Source organism: Rhodofomes roseus, assembly GCF_022264815.1.
Source record: "Rhodofomes roseus strain CIRM-BRFM 1785 chromosome Unknown C8Q71scaffold_3, whole genome shotgun sequence".
Classification (NCBI taxonomy): domain Eukaryota; kingdom Fungi; phylum Basidiomycota; class Agaricomycetes; order Polyporales; family Fomitopsidaceae; genus Rhodofomes; species Rhodofomes roseus.
In genome coordinates, this window is record NW_025952959.1 from 1439994 (window position 1) to 1458245 (window position 18252).

An 18252-nucleotide genomic window follows, 5' to 3' on the forward strand; every position below is an offset into this window, starting at 1 on the left:
CCCGGCGATCGAGACGATGGCATTCGGACAGCACTGAGCACCCTCTACTGATAATTATCCCTATTCCCTCACTGGCAGTGTTGAGGAGGGATCGGGACGTGCGCGCTAATGTTGACACGGACACGTGACTCGGACACGGACTCATACGGACGCGTTTCGGATAGGGCTGCCTCAGTCGAGTACCACAAGGACGCGACTGAGGTAAGCCAGGTGTATCCTTATTTCTCAAGTCTCGGACGCTCATTCTGTACATCACAGACATTGTAACCTTAACAGGTAGTGTATCAATAGCAGTCGAGTACCACAAGGACGCGACTGAGACATTGTAACCTTAACAGGTTATGAGCCCTGTCTCGTTCGCTTAACCGAATCCATTGTACCATTCGACGACGCAACTCGGGCAAAACCACCCATCTGACGACTAGACCGACGCAATTGCACGTTCCCGCACGCATATATCCTTCGAAAACGCGCATATACCCACCATGGCCGACGACAAAGAGAAAGTACTCATCTTACCCGAGAACTTTCACCTCACGCGATCCAACTGGATCCAGTGGAAGAGCAAGATCCTCACTATCGCCGAATTAAAGGGGGTTCTCGAGCACCTCGACGGCACCACGTCCGCCCCGATACCAGTCGCCGATACTCCAACGCCGACTGAAGCGAAGGCGATCGCAAAATGGCGAAAGGATGACCTATTGGCAAAGGCGACCTGTACCCTTAACATGGACATCGAGAGTTGTGGGATCGAACCTCATGGGAAGACCGCGCACGAGTTTTGGAGCGCGCTTTTGGCTGTGAAGGAGAGGAGGAGCGAGTTGGCGATACAGAACGCGGACGAATACCTCAGAGCTTGCAAGTACGTCCCTGGAGACGACATTCATGCTCACATCGAGGAACTGCGTCGCCGCCGCAAAGCGTGTCGTGAGATCGGTTCCCCGCTCACTAACGCGCGTTTCGCCATCGTCATCTGTCAGTCGATGGGCAACACGTACGAGCACATCACGGCACCACTCCTTACCCGAACCGACCCCGAGGAAGTCATACTCACAATCCTCGCGGTCCACGACAACGCGATGTTACAATCCGGTCGACCTCAGAACCCACTCGGCGATACGCTAACGACCACGATAGCTGGGCAGAAAACGTCCGCCTTCATGACCGCAGCGAAGGCAGCCATGATATGCGATTGGTGCATGTGGAAAGGACATACCAAGGAGCGATGCTACTGCGAGGGTGGGGGTATGGCGGGACAACAGCCCGCACACTGGAAGTCGCAACCGCGGCCGAAGAAGGGATCGCCTGCCGACTTGGCGCATCCTGGAGGAAATACCACCCCAGCCGCGAACACGGCTGCGTCTGCCGCATCACCTCCCCAAGTTTCACTCCCATCTGCTGCCGCAGCCTCCGCAGGCTCCTCGACATACAACTACGACGTCTTCCATAACGTCCTACTAGCGAGCGCTGCTCCCGCCGACCAGGCTACGCCCAATGGGACAATCCGGGCTTATCTGGATTCGGGTGCGAGTCATCACTACTTCACCGACCGGGCTTACTTCTCCGAATACCTCCCACTCAAACCCCACACCGGAAGCAGCGCGAAGCGGGGAGCGGATTTCACGATCATCGGTGTCGGGTGCGTCCACGCAGAGATGCTGATCGAGGGTCGTCGCTCGATTGTGACGTTCCGAAACGCCCTCCATGTCCCCGACCTCGCAGCCAACCTCATCTCCCTATCTCGGATTGACGGCAATGGAGGCGAGATTCAGATCAGGAGCGGAGAGATGAGGATCGTTGGAAGCGGGGGAGGGGAGCCAATGCTAGTCGGAAAGCTGACTGCCAACAACCTGTATGAGGTTGTGCTGACGCGGCTCGAGCGTGACGCTGTGCCAGCAGGCAGTATTACCTCTGGCGGAGCGAGCGCATTCGCGTCCCTCACCAATGCGAAGGCAACCGACGTTCACACTTGGCACCGACGCTTCGGGCACGCGAGCGAGCGCACCGTGATCGAGATGGCCAAGTCCGGCGTGGTCACTGGCATGCAGCTAGTCGGAGGCATGCCGCGAGGAAAGTGCGAGGATTGCATCAAAGGCAAGCACCCTCGAGCACCGTTCACCTCCTCAAACGTCGAGGAGGAAGTCCTAGAACGAGTATACATCGACCTGACGGGACGAGCGCGTGAGCCATCAATGGGTGGGGCTTACCACGGCATGACCATACACGACGGCGCGTCTTCATACGAAGAATGCGAACTCCTTCGGACCAAGGAAGCTTCAGAGACTCTCGAGGCATTCAAGGCTTACCACGCCAGAGCCGAACTGCAAACAGGGAAGAAGTTACGTCGCATACGCACCGACAATGGACCGGAGTTCGAGAACGCGCTTTGGGAGTCGTACACTCGCGAACACGGCATCGTCCACGAGCTAACAACGCCTTACACGCCGCAGCAGGACGGAGTGGCCGAACGAGGACACCGGACTCTGGGCGATCACGCGCGAGCCATGCTCTTCGACGCTGGACTACCCGTCGGTCTATGGGGAGAAGCGTACAGGACAGCGACGTATGTAAAGAACCTCACTGCGTCAGCACGCCAGAAGGGACACACCCCGTACGAGCGGTGGCACGGACGCATACCGAATGTCGCTCACCTGCGCGCGTTCGGTTCGGTGGCTTGGGCGAAGGTTCCTGACGAGACGCGGACGAAGCTCGACCCGAAGTCGACTCGGTGTATCCTAGTCGGATACACTGAGAACGCCAACTATCGCCTGTGGGACCCCGCAGCCGGGCGGGTTATTCGCAGCCGCAACGTCATATTCGAGGAAGGCCCAGGTCACCGAACCTTGACTCAGGACGCCCCCATCGAGGTGGACACGGACGACGGGGTTGTGAAGCAGGGCGGTGCCGAGCTGGTCGATGACGCAGCTCAGGAAGGCGACTGGCAGGAAGTAGACGCACAGGGCGTGGGGGAGATAGGGCAAGCGGAGCCAGCAGCAGCACCACAGGCGTTACCGATACCAGAGGTCGAGGCGCCACGACGGTCAGCGCGGGTTGCGACCCCCAGTCAGAAGCTACTCGAGTCGCGCGAATCGAACGAACGAGAGGAAGCCGCACGAATCCGAGGGGACTCCTGGGCGAGCGAGAGGGTGGAGTTCGGACGTGACCGTAGCCCGGAAGGCGCGTACCTGGCGATGTTCACGGCGGCAACATCTGCTGGACAAGATGGTGGAACCCGATGGTACCGTGGTGGCAAGACGCCGGAGTCGTATAAGGAGGCTCAGCGTGAGCCGGCAATCTGGAACCCCTCCATGAACGGCGAGATCGACGGACTGGCGAGGATCGACGCCTGGGAACTGGTGCCGCGGACTCCGAGCATGAACGTGATCGGCAACAAATGGGTCTATGCACGCAAGTTCGCAGGTGATGGTGAAGCCGACGGCAAGTGGAAGCCGAAGGCTCGTCTTGTCGCCAAGGGCTTCCAGCAGATCCCCGGTATCGACTATTTCGAAACCCACGCCTCGGTCGTCCGCTTCAAATCCCTGAGGCTGGTATGCGCTACAGCAGTCGTGCGGGACATGGAGATGGGCCAGGACGACGTTGAGAAAGCCTACCTGAATGCGTCTCCAGAGGAGACCATCTATATGGAACAGCCGGCCGGGTATGCGTCCAAGGAATTCCCCACTCACGTCTGCAAGATGAACCGGGGCTTGTACGGACTGATGCAGGCCGGGAACGACTGGTGGAAAGACTTGGACGGCACCTACCAGGACCTTGGATTCTCGCGGTCGCGGTCCGACGAGTGTGTGCGCGCGAGGTTCGACGACGAGGGACTGGCCATCACAGCCACCTACACTGATGACATTAGCGAGGCGGCTGACTCGAAGACGGGATTGGCGAACGTGCGATCGGAACTCGCTGTGCGGTACCGGCTCAGCGGGGGAGGAGAGTTTAAGTATATGCTCGGAGTCCTGATCGAGCGGGACCGCGAGCAGAAGACGATGCGCCTATCCCAGCGCGCGTACGCCGAACGCGTGCTCGATCGCTTCGGTATGAAGGACGCGAACCCCGTGGGCACGCCGCTCGAGCCGGGTTGCAAGCTGTCGAAAGAGGCTGAGCCGGTGACCGCAGAACAGCGAGCCGAAATGGAGAAGATCCCGTACCGCGAAGCGTTGGGCGCCGTCATGTATCTGGCAGTGGCAACGCGACCGGACCTTTCCTACCCAGTCCAACTGCTTAGTCGCTTCATGGCGAACCCAGGCTACAGTCACTGGCGCGCGCTCAAACGCGTCCTCCGTTACCTCAAAGGATCTCTCGACTACGGCATCACGTTCGATGGGAATCACCCTGCAGGGCTCCAGCCGGTAATCTACTCGGATGCATCGCAAGGCGACTGCCCGGACACCGGTCGATCGACCCATGGACATGTAGTCATGATGGCAGGTGGGCCAGTCTCATGGAGTTCGCGCCGACAGGCAGTCGTCACCTTGTCGACAACCGAGGCCGAGTACATCGCTGCCGTGCACGCCGGGCAAACCGGAGTCTGGATCGCGAACTTCATGGACGAAATATACGTGCCCGTGGAACGCCCTGTGGTCATCCGAATGGATAGCGCTGGGGGAGAAAGCCTCGCGACTCGCTCGGCGAACTTCTCGCGAGTGCGTCACTTGCACATCCGGTACCACTGGCTGCGAGACGCGATAAGGGGTAAGCAACTGAAGATAATTCATATTCCGGGTGCGGAGAACCCAGCGGACATTTTCACGAAGGCTCTGTCTTTACCTACTTTACAAAAGCACCTACTTTACATGCGCGTCGCGATCCCGGGGGAGTGTTGAGGAGGGATCGGGACGTGCGCGCTAATGTTGACACGGACACGTGACTCGGACACGGACTCATACGGACGCGTTTCGGATAGGGCTGCCTCAGTCGAGTACCACAAGGACGCGACTGAGGTAAGCCAGGTGTATCCTTATTTCTCAAGTCTCGGACGCTCATTCTGTACATCACAGACATTGTAACCTTAACAGGTAGTGTATCAATAGCAGTCGAGTACCACAAGGACGCGACTGAGACATTGTAACCTTAACAGGCAGAGATTTCTGGCGCAGCGACAGAACGCAACGACCTGCCTCTTTGCAGAAGCGGTCGAGCCGACTGGAATATACGCGCGCAGGCGACATCGTCGACCAAAGGGAGCCACTGGAGAGTCGGACGCAGTGACTCGGCGGAGGCCGTCGGAGTGTAGGTACCTCATCTACTCGTGCTAGTAGTGTTATCGTCTGCTATCAGAATCTCACCCCGCGACAAGACGTATATATGTCTCTACTGAGCTGTTTTCCGACGGAGTAACCAGCCCAGCTTCGTCGGACTTGCCAGTCTGTGGCCGGGAGCTCCACTAGTGGCGCGCTCATTCCCAAGACCACCCACCTCGCGAATTCTGAATCCATCAAGGTGCGGTGATTCACATATCCATGTGTCTAGTTGAGCTCATAATTCCCGTTTCAATGCGAAGTCTGCCGGTGGTCCCATAGCGTCTCTGCCAAATGTGCGTGAAGCCCATAAGCACGACGCCGGCGCCCAACCGCGTCTCTGTCGCTCAATGGGCGTTGCCTCGCCAGCGCACAGGTTCGCCCTTTGCATCCCGCATTCCGGTCGAGGTGCTTAGCGAAATCTTCATGGCCGAGGACCCTACAGAGACGCGTCGCCTGACCCCCGGATATGGACCTTACTCCCGATACACCCTCGCGTGGGTGTGCATGTACTGGCGGTCCGTCGCGCTCGGCTGCCGCACTCTATGGAGTCGCATATTCGTTACACAGTGAGTTGCAAAGGTCCTACCCCGTGCTGCTGGATGTCAAAGCCGATATCCTCAAGGACATCTCTGATTGCAAGTTCAATGCCTACGAGGTATCTGTGGACTCCATCTTCGGCGAGATCCACCGCATCCGCAGTTTGGATTTCTGTACCGAAGATGACCTACGGCGTACGTGGCTCGAGACGCGAGAGGCTAAGCCCACGCCGCATCTCCAGACGCTAATTGTCAAGCACTCGTCTGGCCCCATGTTGTCAGGCTACCCAAGTCGGCGTCAACTTGAACCATTTCTTGCGGCAAATGTAACGGGGGAACTGGCGCCGGCTCTCACACGACTCGAGACCCAGAGGTTCGGCTTCCGGTTGTCGAGCCTGAAGCTCACCACGCTCCGACACCTTACGCTGAGCCAAGCCATGGATTTTCCCCGATCTGGAGTGTGTGAGTTCCTGGAGACGGTGGCTCACATGCCGTTACTCGAAAGCCTGGTCGTCCGTCAAGCCATCTCACCTGTCCAGACACCGCCACCTGCTCCACCACACGCACAGCGTACTCTCTTTCTCCGGCATCTACGGTCGCTCGTCCTAGAGGAGGACGGCCGGGTTTGCGCTGCCGTACTCAAGCGCATGGAGCTATCCGCGCTATCGCAACTATCCGTACAGTTCCGCAACTGCCACAATATTCATACGAGACACGACGTGGTTACCTGCGTCGACCAACTCATGGCCAGGTTTCCCCCCGTTCGCAACGTTCGCGGACTCCGTCTCGTACACACTGCCCACGTCGCTTCTCACAAAAAGTATGGATACAGGGGTACGAACGCCCCGCGGACAGCCTCATCTCTGGCCCGCCCGACAAGCACCACGGCCGTCCACCCGTAGTGGAGATCGCCCTGGACGTCAGCCCATGGCTGTCGTTCGTCCTCTACGATGTCTGCACGCGCCTACCCTTCGGTCCCCGGGTATAAACGCTGTCTATCAACGGGTGCTACCCTAGACCCCTGTGGGAAATCATGCTGAAGACCTTGTCTGGGGTGACCGTCCTGCATGCGTACGATACGATCCTGTCCGTGCTCGATGCACTGCGCTATCTCCTCAATGTTACGCTTCGCGGGACGCAGAACTCGCCTGACTCAGGGGTGTTTCTCCCTGGATTGCACACTGTACATCTTGACACACGGATTCCAGTGCTGGGACGAACCTGTCACCGCACCGGGATGGCTGAAGGACCTGGAGACTCATCTAGCCGCACGAGGCAAGTGCGGCGCGCGGTTGCAAAGACTGCAAGTATGCTGACGTTACAGAGGTCCATGAATGTCGTCAATGAGGTCGATTGGGGCGGCATGATAATTTCTCGTCAGAGTTTGTAGACTGTATGTAATCGTGATTGTGTGGATACATACGTACACATCTTGTTCTCACCGGGGCAAACTGATTGCAAAGTGACGAAATTATGCACCATAGCAAATTAGAAAATGCACCATAGCAAATTAGAAACGCGAAATCGGGACAACAGACACGACAAGATTCAGGAAAGTAAACTAAAAGAAGTGGTGCAGATCGTAATCCATATCGTCGAACATATCCATACCTCCATACTCGTAGCCCCAGACATCATCGTCATATATGCCGTCATCGTACCCGTCCTCTGAGTGATAGAGGGAATCAGATTCCTGTTCGTCGAAGTCTATCGTGCCATCCCATTCCACGACACGGACGACTTCCTTGAGCCGGTCGACCTCCCGCCGGGATAGATTGACAGGGTGGACGATGTGCAGCTGCTCGATCTCCGCCCCGTACTCGTACCGCTGTATATAGGAATCGATCAAACCATCGGCGAGCCGCTCGGATGGTTCGAGCTCGTACTCGTAGGGGTCACCGCGGGCGCCGAAGTAGCAGAGCGACAGGGACAGAGAGCGGAGGTGCGGAAGGATGTAATGGTACGCGTTGCCCTCGCTGTGTCTGTGTTTGTGTCCTCGCCGGCGGTCGACAAGCACGCCGGGGAGAACATCGTAGTCCGCGCACTGTGTCACGTTCAGTTCCACGACCTTCTTGGTGCGCTTGAAGAGGGCGAGCAGTGTCGAGCGGAGCAACGAGCGGCCAGAGACGGTGAGGAAGTGGACGTCGCAGATGGGAAGGGATTCGCAAGCGTTGGTAATCACGGTGTCTGGCTCCAGCCGTCCGAAGCATACTTCGAGCTCGGGCTGTGAGTCGGGCCTCGTTTCGCGGTTTACGCAACCTTTGCGGAACGCCTGTATGTGGATACCGTGCAGCGTGAAGCGGGCGATGGTGACAACAAGGGTAGCGAAAGTGCCCAGGCTGGGCGTCTTTGTTGCAAGAGCAGCAAAGAGCTCACCACTGAGTGTTTTCGTGTCTCCATCTATTTCCACGAAGAGGCGCGCGAGTGACGGGGTTGTCATATGGCTCAACAGGCTGATGGTGTTGCGCGTATTCTCCAAAACTCGCAGATAGCGCAGGCGGGGCAAGGAGGCTTGGACCAAGTTCGTCGGGACCTCTCCCTGGTCAATAGGCGCAGTAAGCGCCGATTGAACTACGAGCTCTTCCAGGACACTCATCTGCTCGATGGCGCGGAGGAAGGCTTCGACATGGACTTGCACTGTAACCTGGTGCGGTTTGCAAGTGACAGTCAAGTGTGTCAGCTGTGGCAGCGAAGTGTTATTCCACTGCAGAAGCACGGAGTGTAGGTGCAGCTGCCGGAGACGACTGGTCTCGGGGTGGAGTAGCTTGTGAATGTGGTCTTGTTCGTTGTTGCATATATGTGAGCCCGTCTCGAACCTCATAGTGAGCGTCTCGAGTAGCGGGGCAGGTCCGTCTAGCAGACGCAGGATCCTCTCCGAGAGCGGCCCCTTGGATCCGAGGGAGAGCGAGCGTATGCGTGCCGTGTGCGAGAGAATCAACGCCAGAGAATCCTCCTGAGGCGAGTTTACCCGCGGATAGAACGTCGCAGAGAGACCCATGGGCAAGGACATCGAGATGTCTACGGACACATATAGGGGCGCCTTCTTCGACCGTCCCAGCACCTCCTCCATCCACTCGCGCTGCTTGGTCACCGTCAAGTTGCCCCAGAGAGCGGGGCAGTTCAACGCCACAGCGCGCCAGTGCCTGCAGACATGGGAGACACGAATCCAGCTATATGGGCGAGTCAAACTTTCCATGTAGATGCCCCAACGGTCCGACTGGGCAGTGCTGCGGCCGCCGGCACCCGCGGTATGCATGAAGACCTCGGAGAGAACCTCTGGAGGGAGCACGGAGATGGATGCGAAGGTGTTGAGCCGTGTTCTGAGGTCGATGAGGTAGTTCGAATACCGGGCGATTTCTGCTTCAATCGCCTGGCGGGTTTGGGGCGCCGGTAAGGCTGGACTCGCATGGCGACCACTTGCGGCGTCCATGGTAGGGTCGCTACAGAAAGGCATCAGCAGACTATAACCGCACATATGTCTTCTGCGACATACAGGCGTAACAGTGTCTGTGCAGAGGCGTCCTCGCAGGAGACGGAGGAAAAAATAATAAGGAGGTGGCGGAGACAATGGCAAGGGACGCGTTACTGTAAAGGCTGAATCGGGAAGAGATCTCAGCCACTCACGCGACTCGATCTGTCTGTCACATGTCAAACGCGATCCTTCGCTGTTCAGAATATCTACGGCAGTGTGTTGGTGATGTGCACTCGGTCAGCTTGACTGCTGCCGTTTTTCCACGCGTAGTCTCAAAGACACTTGTGAGACCCATTTCTTATCGCCAGGTACCGGCCAATGTGCCAGTGCGCTCAGGATCTCAATGGACCAGTACTTACTTCTTACTTAAGTCATTCCTGCGACTGCCAGTTGTCCGAGAAGGACTGAAGGGATGACGCCAGGTCGCTCTGACCGTGGTAGTCGCTGTTCACGATCACACTGCACTGACTGGCGAGCTCAGGCAGCAGTGCAAGTCGATGCCAAGGCCGCTTTCGATACAACACTGGCATCCTGCCTGGATCAAAAGCGGTGTTCAGATACACCTATAGCAGTAACCGGGATACCATTACAGGAAAGGCAGCGGATCAATTGAGTGATTGCATAGCTGAGCGCTGAGCCATGACGTCGCAAGAGCATTGGTGCGGTATGGTGGAGTAGAGCGAGTACGCGCCGAAGAGGTTCGAATCGATGCCGTGAGCCCATCCTGTCATCTGTATGTTCCTAGATCGAACGCGAAAAATTAGGGTCGCGTTGTGTGTGTCCGACGGTCATGACCAACAGCAGCGCAGCCGTGAAAACTGGGTGTTCACCGTCCGGAAATTCGAGTCTGCGAGTGCGCCGACCGAATTATTTGCGGAAGTGTTTATTGTGAATGTAGCCCAGGTTGGCCGCAAGTAGGTTATGCTGTGAACCCGAGTTCGACAGCGATGCAAAGGGATCCCGTTGAGGACGCCCACGAACGAAAGCATGGAGGTCAGAGCGAGACCCTTCCGAGTTGGCAGGCGTGTCGACTATATGGTACGCATCGGTAAAGACACACCTGGACTGGTGCAGCAGGCACACATATAGCGCCATTGATGATGATCTCCGAGCGGGCCGTATCGGTCGACGCTGCCCACCGCTGTAAGTGCGCACAACTAGACGCACAAAGACGTCACGAACCCCGATGGAACAGCCTATGTATGCACGTCAGTGGCCACAATGTCGCCCAGATTAAGTACATCGACGCACACACCTATCGCGGGTGAAACCCTGCGAACGACGTGGATACACTCGCGCTCCACACTGAACGCATCACGCTGAGCCTAACATACTACTGGCAGTATGCTAGACGGCAGTGACGGGAGCGTTGATCGCGCTCTAAATGTGTGGGGCGGGGCGGTCAACATGACGTTGAGGGGATGTCAGGAGACGCCTCTCGCTGTTTGCTGGGAGTACACCGTGAGGCACCACATCCTTGTGAAGGTTCCTGACCGCCAAGTAGTCGCATACACCCTATCGCAGGCGGCGCGTCGTAGTCTCAGCAACGGGTGCGATCGCAAAAATATCAATGAACCTTGACTGGAAGCTTGATACCTCGCACATGAAATCCATACGGTTGCAACTCGCGTTACTCAGCCGCGCCCAGGTCACATCCTTGTATGATATGTATCCGGACCGACGGGCCTACTGGTGCGTCATGAAGTGGATCCCTACTTGATGTAATTCAGTAAGTAGTCTGTCTGGTTGGAGGACTAGACGCAGACGCACCCGCAGTGCCTTCTCTGATATCTCGACTCCACACCTCGTACACACATCGAAACAAATATCGTCAGTAGGTTCGGGGGTGCTACCCTCGAAACCCGGAAGCCACGCCGTGCGGAACTACCACACAAAGCATGCCGCGAGACCCCAAAGCTCAGCGTTTGACATTCAGCGCTCAAAGTCCACGGAAGAGCACCAACACTAATCTTTTTCGACAGGAAGGTACGACGGAGAAAAGCGTTTGGATCGGAAGAGGAGGCTCACCCTGGCCTTTGGGATACAGGTCCGACGGAGAGATGACTGGAAATAACAGCCATCAGTGTGTCCGCACTTATGTCTTCCTGGCCATGTGGTGCCAATTAGGCATAACCGGGGTATGTACTCGAACCCGGAACAGCGGAGCAAGACCTGTTGAGGCATATGCACTCTGCGGGAGTTGCGCAGGCTAGACTCGCACACGAGGAGTTCCCTGAAGAAAACGAAGACGTGCATTATACGTGTGCCTAATAAAATCGCCAGAGGGCAGCCCAAGCCCAGCATACAACCGTACTAGCAAGCGCAAGTCATAGGCTGGAAGTAAACCGCACGGCCGACCTGTAAAATCTTCCCCAGCCGACGTCAGTTACAACCTGTCTGAACAGGAATGCACACGACCACGTACCTCTCAGGACAGCCAAGGAGCCCATCCACTCAACCACGCAGGTCAACACCCGCCTACCAGAACTCCCTCCTCTTTTTCCTCGCCTCCTCAATGTACGCGCGCTTGACCCCCCACTTGCTCCGCGCCTCGTCATGCACCATATCCCGCCGCTCCAGGAGCTTCTTCCGGTCGCGCATCTTCGTCGGCGCCATGATCGCGACGAAGTTCGGGGCGCACTTGAACATCGCCGCGAGCCGCGAGCGCGAGTAGTGCTCCGGGTTCTCCGCGCGCAGCGCACGCATTTTCGCGATGTCCGCCTCGCTCATCCGCGGCGGCGCCTCCGCCTCCGCCTGGACCAGCGGGGGCAGCGCCGCGCCTGCTGGTGCCGGGGCGCGCAGGAGAGGCGAGGCGGGGCTCGTCGTGTAGGACAGGGGCGACGGGGCGGACGGCGGCGGGCGGTGGATGAAGGTCAGGTCGTCCTCGAGTTTTGTGTACGCCGCATTCGGATTGTTGACGAGCGGGTCCGGCGCGCGGTATGGCGGCCGCTCAGGGATGCGTGTCGCGTATGTGCGCACGGAGCTGCATGGGCGGGGCAGGCGCAGCCTCCGGGCGAAGACAGACATTGCTGGCTGCAGAAGTTGTCGCTGTCGTAACTTAGGTGGCGGAGCGACCGACGCTGGAAAGGTCTCCGGGGGTGTCCGCCGGCATATGCCGGTCCCTCGCGGGACTCTTACCAGACACTCAGTTCCCGTCCTGCCACCTGCCAGTAAGTAAGTACATACTCACCTTCGTCGGCCGCAATTCACCAGCTTGCCTAGGCCTTCTCTTCAACTCTGTTACATGCCTCGTTGCGAGAGAGCTTCTGCGAATTCTGTGCGTCGTGCTGCAAAACTCTCACTGGAGCTGGCAAAAGGTCGGTAGATTCTGTGTTCCCATCGAAGACCCGCCGAGTGCAGCCTCGCCTTCACCCCACGCTCAAGCTAACCTGCGGCCTATCTGACTGGACGAACGAGTACACGGAGGCGGAAGTCTGGACGGATCTCGGGCAGCGGTTCTCATTGGGCGACTGACCACGCGAATGCAATTCAGTCTGCCTTGATAGGCTCGCCGTGTATCATATAGATGACCTCGACGAGGCTTTTGATTACCGCCACACCACCCATCCAGGCTGCCCACTCGACGGGACTGGGCCTCTGCCGTGCAACGTTCGATTGTCATTGGCCACGTACCGCGCCAAACATGGCGCTGTGTATGTGTACATCAGGCAAGCCGCGCTAAGCCTCGTCTGCTCTCGAGTCTCGGCGAAACGGGCGTGCTTCGTCCTATAACTAGCTCCGGATCAGAGCCTCCCAATGCTGGCAGTGAGCAGCGCGCCGCCAGACGCACGATGGAGGATCAATAGACTGGATATCCTCCAATCCGGGTGCCCGTCGCAGACCCACGCTGTGGAGTGGGACAATGCCGCGAGAGTCACGCCGCCCTACACTATCAGCCCCCTGTGCCGCTTCGGGGGGCCGCCATGGGGCGAGCAGATGCGCGACACACCCTTGACGCAGCGCGACCCGCGCGACACTCGCCTGCCCCCGCCGCTCTGTGCCCCAGTCGTCGCGCTCGCAGCGACCAGGCAACCGAGGAGACTCAGGAGAGGCTGTATTTTCCTAAATATGACGTGTCATAATGATCGGCTGCTGGTTGCGCCGTGCGGGACGCCCGGCGCTCGGAATCGGCTCGACAGCCAAGGCAGCCCTCGACTGCGAGCCGAGCAAATGGAGACGAGTCCGTGCGCACGCCCGCCAGATCTGAGCTTCACGCCTCCGTGTTCTAGCTCGGGCGGAGCCGGTCTTCTCTGTATATAAACCTCTAACGCTTGCTGACTCGGCAGACGAGTACTTCCCGTTCTACGCCCTCGCATCTGTCTGCCCTCGCCCCGTAACGTAACATGCCTTCCTCGCACGCCATGCCGGAACTCGAGCTCCCCAACCAGGACGTCAAGTACGCGTTGGTGGGCTACGCGCAGGAGATGTACAAGTATACCCTCGACCTCTGGCTCGCAGCGAAAAAGCGGACGCCGCAGCACGCTGACGGACATGCGTCGTCGGACGACGACTCGGACGAGAGCGAGAGCACGCTGAACACGCCGCCCGTTCCTACCGTGCCCTCCATCTCCGCCTCCGCGTAGGACAGCTCCCCACTGCCTGCACGCGTCACATGCTGTCATGCCGGTACGCCTCCGAATTCATCCTCCGCGCCCCGACCGCCTAACCACCCCGACGAACAGCCATGTGCCCTCCTCTTCTCAGGACGCTATCTTCGTCACCTACGCAATGCAAGCCCTTCTCAACGCCCCCGCGCGTTGATCACCATGTCACCGCCCTACCTCCTACGTTTTCCCGGCCCTCTATGCGTCGCCCCACCTACGCGGACTAGAACCCAGCGGCCAACCGACGGCGTCCCACTTCTGTCAGATCCCAACACCTTCGAACCTCCCTGTCCTCGGCCGACCTCTCCGTCGCCGGCGGTACCGCATGACGCGCGCGACGTCAGCCCCTGCGCACACCATGAGCTCATCACCCTCCGCCCTCCGAACGTCATCGACACTCCTCGCCGCGCGCGGCATCACATGCCCCGCCGTCCACCACGCTGCTATCGAACGCCCGACCGCGCAGGCCGAGCTTGGCGCCGGAGGGAAGTTGATCCGTCTCGCCGCTGCGCCCATCGCTCCCATGCACCCATGACGTACCTCCGTCCCCGAGCCGCCCACGTCGATCGGCGAGAGCCCGGGGGCTCAGGGACGCTGTACGCAGGGCGGCGACCTCGGACGATCGTCGATCAGGTCCGCGCGGGGTCTGTTCAGCTCAGGGCCCAGGACAGGACGAGGTACATTCTAGTACTCTGGATGATGACTGTTGTACATTAGTCTGAGTAACTAAACCTATGTAGTCGATCGACGTTTGTCTCCATGCAGCTCTGCGCCGTCGGGAGGTCTTATCCATGCGTTGTGCATGTACGACCCAGACGAACCTGCAGCGCCCGCTGCGAATTCGATCCCCCGTCAATTGTACTGAGTATCGCTCCGCGCGGAACAATCACCGGGCGAACAACAGGGTGCGCAGCTCAATGAACCGTCCCAGCCCACCGGACCCGGCACCAATCGCCCTTCCGGTCGCAATGCACAACTGATCCCGTAGCAGTCCGTCCGACGAAGGCGGGTCCAAAGGGCGTACGGCGAACACAGCGGGTGTCGCACGTCGACGGTGATTATGTGGATATTCGTGTGCAGGTAGTCTTCGCCCATGAAGGGCTCCGCACGCTGCATCTCGTCCATGTGAGCGAAAGTGCAAGGAACCTGAGATATCCCGTGCCAGGTACGCACTGGCGAGGAACACTGGGCAGACAAGAATGACAAATGTACGCCAGGCATCGTCAAGGTTACGCACGCACCATACTGCTGACGCGCCGACGTCGGCCTTGAAGTCCACGACATTCCAATGCGGTCTGTGCGGAAGACGAAGGAGGTCAGCCATATGATCGACACCGACGGCGCGGCAGGTACATTAATGGTTGATGTACACAGTACAGTGGGTTTCGGGAGGCTTCCTTGACCTTGCATCATGCGCGCATGCGACTCGGACGGGCGACAGGCCGTCTGCTACTCAGCGACCAGTCGAAACGAGCACGTACGTTGACTGGCGCAGCCCACAGGTCCACCGTCCACGAGCGCGTCGCTTCTCAAGTCGCTGGCGGCATCCTGGCAGAGCAGCGCATCCTTCGCGAGCCGTCCGTCCGTCCGTCAGTCTCGACTCAACTGATCCACAAGCAACAGGGAGTAAGCCGTCTTCTAGCTCTAGCTAGAGCACTCACTAGAACATCTAGCTAGCATCGCCCATTCGCACTTCTCGTCAGCGGCCAGCCCAGCCCTCACGCGTCCCTATCTCGCACTGGCGCGTCCCTGCCCAAGATACGGACTAGGATACCGCGCATCCTGCCTGAAAAGCGCATCGTTCGATTGGTTTCTGTCAGCATCGTCGCTGGAACACATGGCACGCCCCGTCTTCTAGTCCAAACGCGTCGGCCTTCTAGCCCAGGCAGGCACTCCCCGGTGACCGCAGCCTCGCGGATCAATCGTGCATCTGCCACGCACGGAGGCCCGGCGCACAGGAACGTTTCTCTGGCCCCTCGAGCAACGCGACGCCTCGAACACTATGTGAGAGCATTCTGTTGGCCGTCGATATTAGATGCCGGGACCCCTGTTTTCGTCCGACAGACAGTCATGCACATCATCATCAGGCGGTGTCCTACTGAGAAATCCCCCCAGAATGTCCGTCTATCTGAGAATACTCCGGAGCCCGCGCTGCGACCTGAACTGCGGTCTGCAGTACCGTACCAGTGCTCAAGGAATGGCCGTCCCCGCCTTGACCGCCGGTCGCTCGCTCTGCCTCTCCAGCCATGCCTGTCAGCGAAATCCGAGTGCATTAGCAAGCGGTCATGTAGACCCTGAGGGCCCCGGGTTTGCTTACCTTGACGTGGGGCCACTCGTCCATGCTCTCGATCCCGCAGAATGTATGTCCGTTCACCCTACATAACGCAGCAGTGAGCCACGGATGGATGCAAGGGCTGGGTATACTGTACGCAGAGCAGACGGACGTACCATGGAAACGCATTGATGTCGGCAATGGAGTACTTGCCGCGGTCGGGCCCCGCGAGCCACTCGCGCCCGTTGAGGCGGATGTTCAACACACCGTAGAGCCGCTTCGTCTCGTCGAGGTAGCCTACACGTGCGCGTATGGTTAGGCTGCGTCTCGGATGGCGTGCCAACGAAAGCGGTGGTGCCTACGTTTCTTTGCGTAGGGGATGTCTTCCGGGGCGAAGCGGACGAAGTGGTTTGCTGGACGGGCCCGGTCAGTCAACAATAGTAACCAGGAAATGGTCACTCGGACACACCTTGTCCTTGCATCGGCCCAATACCTCCATGCTACCCACGCGCATATAGTCAGCCCTCAGTCCGCAGACCACACACGTAACCGAGCACTCACCGTGAAGAAGATCCACTGCAGCATCTCGCTGTAGTCGTTCGGGCTCGTCGCGGGGTCAAAGGAGAACTTCAGCTGCGTGTCGTAGTGCTGCTCGAGGTAGAGGAGGATCGCGGCGGTCTCGAAGACGGGGAAGTCCCCGCGCTGGCGGTCGACGAGGACGGGGATGCGGCCGTTCGGGTTGAGCGTGATGAACCATGGCTCCTTCTGGACGTTCTTCGAGATGTCTATCTTCTCGACGCTGCGCGCGTGTCAGCGCGCGACATGGCGTAATATATGCACATGACGCTCACTCGTAGTCGATCCCGTACTGCGTCTTGAGCTCCTCCAGGAGGATGGAGACCTTCCTGCCGTTGGGCGTGCCTGCGGTGTAGAGCAGAAAGGGCTTGCTGGTCTGTGCGGTTGCAGTGGACATCCTGGCGGCCTGTGAGAGGGAGCGTGTTATCCCGGCGAGACGGGGGATCATAGCGGAGCGCAGAAGCACTACCAGCTATATATGCCGTCTACTACTGCTGCTGAGAAATTCTTTGTCGCTGCCGTGTACGAGTTGTTCTGGCCGGGGGATAGCGTGTCGACGCGACGCTCTGCTGAGGAAGAATGCGGTGTTCGTAATTCAGGCTAGGGATTGGTAAGGCGGGGTCGCCAACGCGCGACTGGCGCGGACGGTGGACGCCCGATCGTCCATTGGCATTTGGCATTTCGTCATCGTCCCCGGCTCGGAGATCCGGATCGGTCGGTCCGCTCGACAGCCCGCCCACAGAGCTGACACACCGTGAACGATTGCAGAGGGGATCGCCCATGCTATATTATGTATGCTGCACTCTCAGCGCGCGCTGTGCTGAAGCCCCGTACGTTCGCTCGCTCGTACACTGGACCATAAACAGCCAAAATACCGAAGTCAACTCAACAACTCGAAACGCCGTCACGTGCCTGGCGTGGCGCCGACTTCTAAATGCCCGACGCGTCGCGTCCCTCGAGCCCTCCGATACGATCAGGTACCGGTGTTGCTTGGGTGTTGCTCACTTTAAACTGACGTTCTCCATCACAGATGACGCGTGTGCTACAAGTGTGCTACGACTGTGAATCCTTGTGAATCCCCCGGGGATTATAACGGGCGTTGCCATACCATCAAGTCGTCGTGTCGTCGAAGGTTACCGTCTGTGGGCATTTGTTGACCTGTCTGTGGTTGCTGTACTCCTCCCGCGAAGGTTACCCAACAAACCCCGTTGATGCACATAGATCGGACTGCGTACACAACTGACTGAACATGCTTACTACAAATTGCCATTCGCAACAACCATGATCATGGCCTCCCCACCGCGAGTCTTGGCGCCGGTGAACAGGGCTCCCTCTGATCTTAGTGGAACGAGAGCGGGAAATGCTTTCTGAATGACTAATCCGTACACGGTACAATGGCATGCAAAGACAGCGACGAGACGAGGCGAGACGAGGCTAGACGACAGTGGAGACGCAATGAAGCAAGAACGACCGGGAGCATCGGGGGGTCATGACATGGGCGGCAACGAACGGGTTGTATGAGTGCAGCTGTCGGAACGGA

At 58.5% G+C, this 18252-nt stretch overlaps 6 protein-coding genes across 6 annotated transcripts; 2 read left to right on the top strand and 4 right to left on the bottom strand.

Annotated features, from left to right (window-relative positions):
* Positions 1-5312: 5312 nt before the first annotated feature.
* On the top strand, positions 5313-6773 carry C8Q71DRAFT_350814 (uncharacterized protein). The gene is made up of 4 exons (XM_047918000.1): positions 5313-5451; positions 5513-5625; positions 5695-5818; positions 5875-6773. Exons 2-4 carry the CDS (start codon positions 5600-5602, stop codon positions 6688-6690), a joined length of 966 nt encoding a protein of 321 aa, XP_047783140.1. The 5' UTR covers positions 5313-5451; positions 5513-5599; the 3' UTR covers positions 6691-6773.
* Positions 6774-7226: 453 nt separating this feature from the next.
* C8Q71DRAFT_350798 (uncharacterized protein) lies at positions 7227-9370 on the bottom strand. Its single transcript, XM_047917999.1, has 2 exons — positions 9282-9370; positions 7227-9228 (listed from the first exon to the last, which is right to left on the bottom strand). The coding sequence occupies exon 2, from the start codon at positions 9216-9218 to the stop codon at positions 7350-7352; it is 1869 nt and encodes a 622-aa protein (XP_047783141.1). The 5' UTR covers positions 9219-9228; positions 9282-9370; the 3' UTR covers positions 7227-7349.
* A 608-nt stretch (positions 9371-9978) lies between these two features.
* On the bottom strand, positions 9979-10392 carry C8Q71DRAFT_739046 (uncharacterized protein). The gene is made up of 2 exons (XM_047922695.1): positions 10344-10392; positions 9979-10291 (listed from the first exon to the last, which is right to left on the bottom strand). The coding sequence occupies exons 1-2, from the start codon at positions 10353-10355 to the stop codon at positions 10049-10051; spliced, it is 255 nt and encodes an 84-aa protein (XP_047783142.1). The 5' UTR covers positions 10356-10392; the 3' UTR covers positions 9979-10048.
* Positions 10393-11384: 992 nt separating this feature from the next.
* C8Q71DRAFT_351086 (mitochondrial ribosomal protein subunit L20-domain-containing protein) lies at positions 11385-12491 on the bottom strand. The gene is made up of 3 exons (XM_047918004.1): positions 12451-12491; positions 11686-12393; positions 11385-11618 (listed from the first exon to the last, which is right to left on the bottom strand). Exon 2 carries the CDS (start codon positions 12285-12287, stop codon positions 11739-11741), a length of 549 nt encoding a protein of 182 aa, XP_047783143.1. The 5' UTR covers positions 12288-12393; positions 12451-12491; the 3' UTR covers positions 11385-11618; positions 11686-11738.
* A 1095-nt stretch (positions 12492-13586) lies between these two features.
* Positions 13587-15034, top strand: C8Q71DRAFT_351275 (uncharacterized protein). Its single transcript, XM_047918005.1, has 4 exons — positions 13587-13618; positions 13719-13886; positions 13943-14541; positions 14605-15034. Exons 2-4 carry the CDS (start codon positions 13881-13883, stop codon positions 14783-14785), a joined length of 786 nt encoding a protein of 261 aa, XP_047783144.1. The 5' UTR covers positions 13587-13618; positions 13719-13880; the 3' UTR covers positions 14786-15034.
* A 1020-nt stretch (positions 15035-16054) lies between these two features.
* C8Q71DRAFT_700840 (glutathione S-transferase C-terminal-like protein) lies at positions 16055-17160 on the bottom strand (the record flags this gene model as incomplete). Its single annotated transcript, XM_047920146.1, has 7 exons — positions 16055-16114; positions 16182-16239; positions 16313-16433; positions 16499-16549; positions 16606-16636; positions 16698-16935; positions 16988-17160. The coding sequence occupies 7 exons, from the start codon at positions 17158-17160 to the stop codon at positions 16055-16057; spliced, it is 732 nt and encodes a 243-aa protein (XP_047783145.1).
* Positions 17161-18252: the final 1092 nt, after the last annotated feature.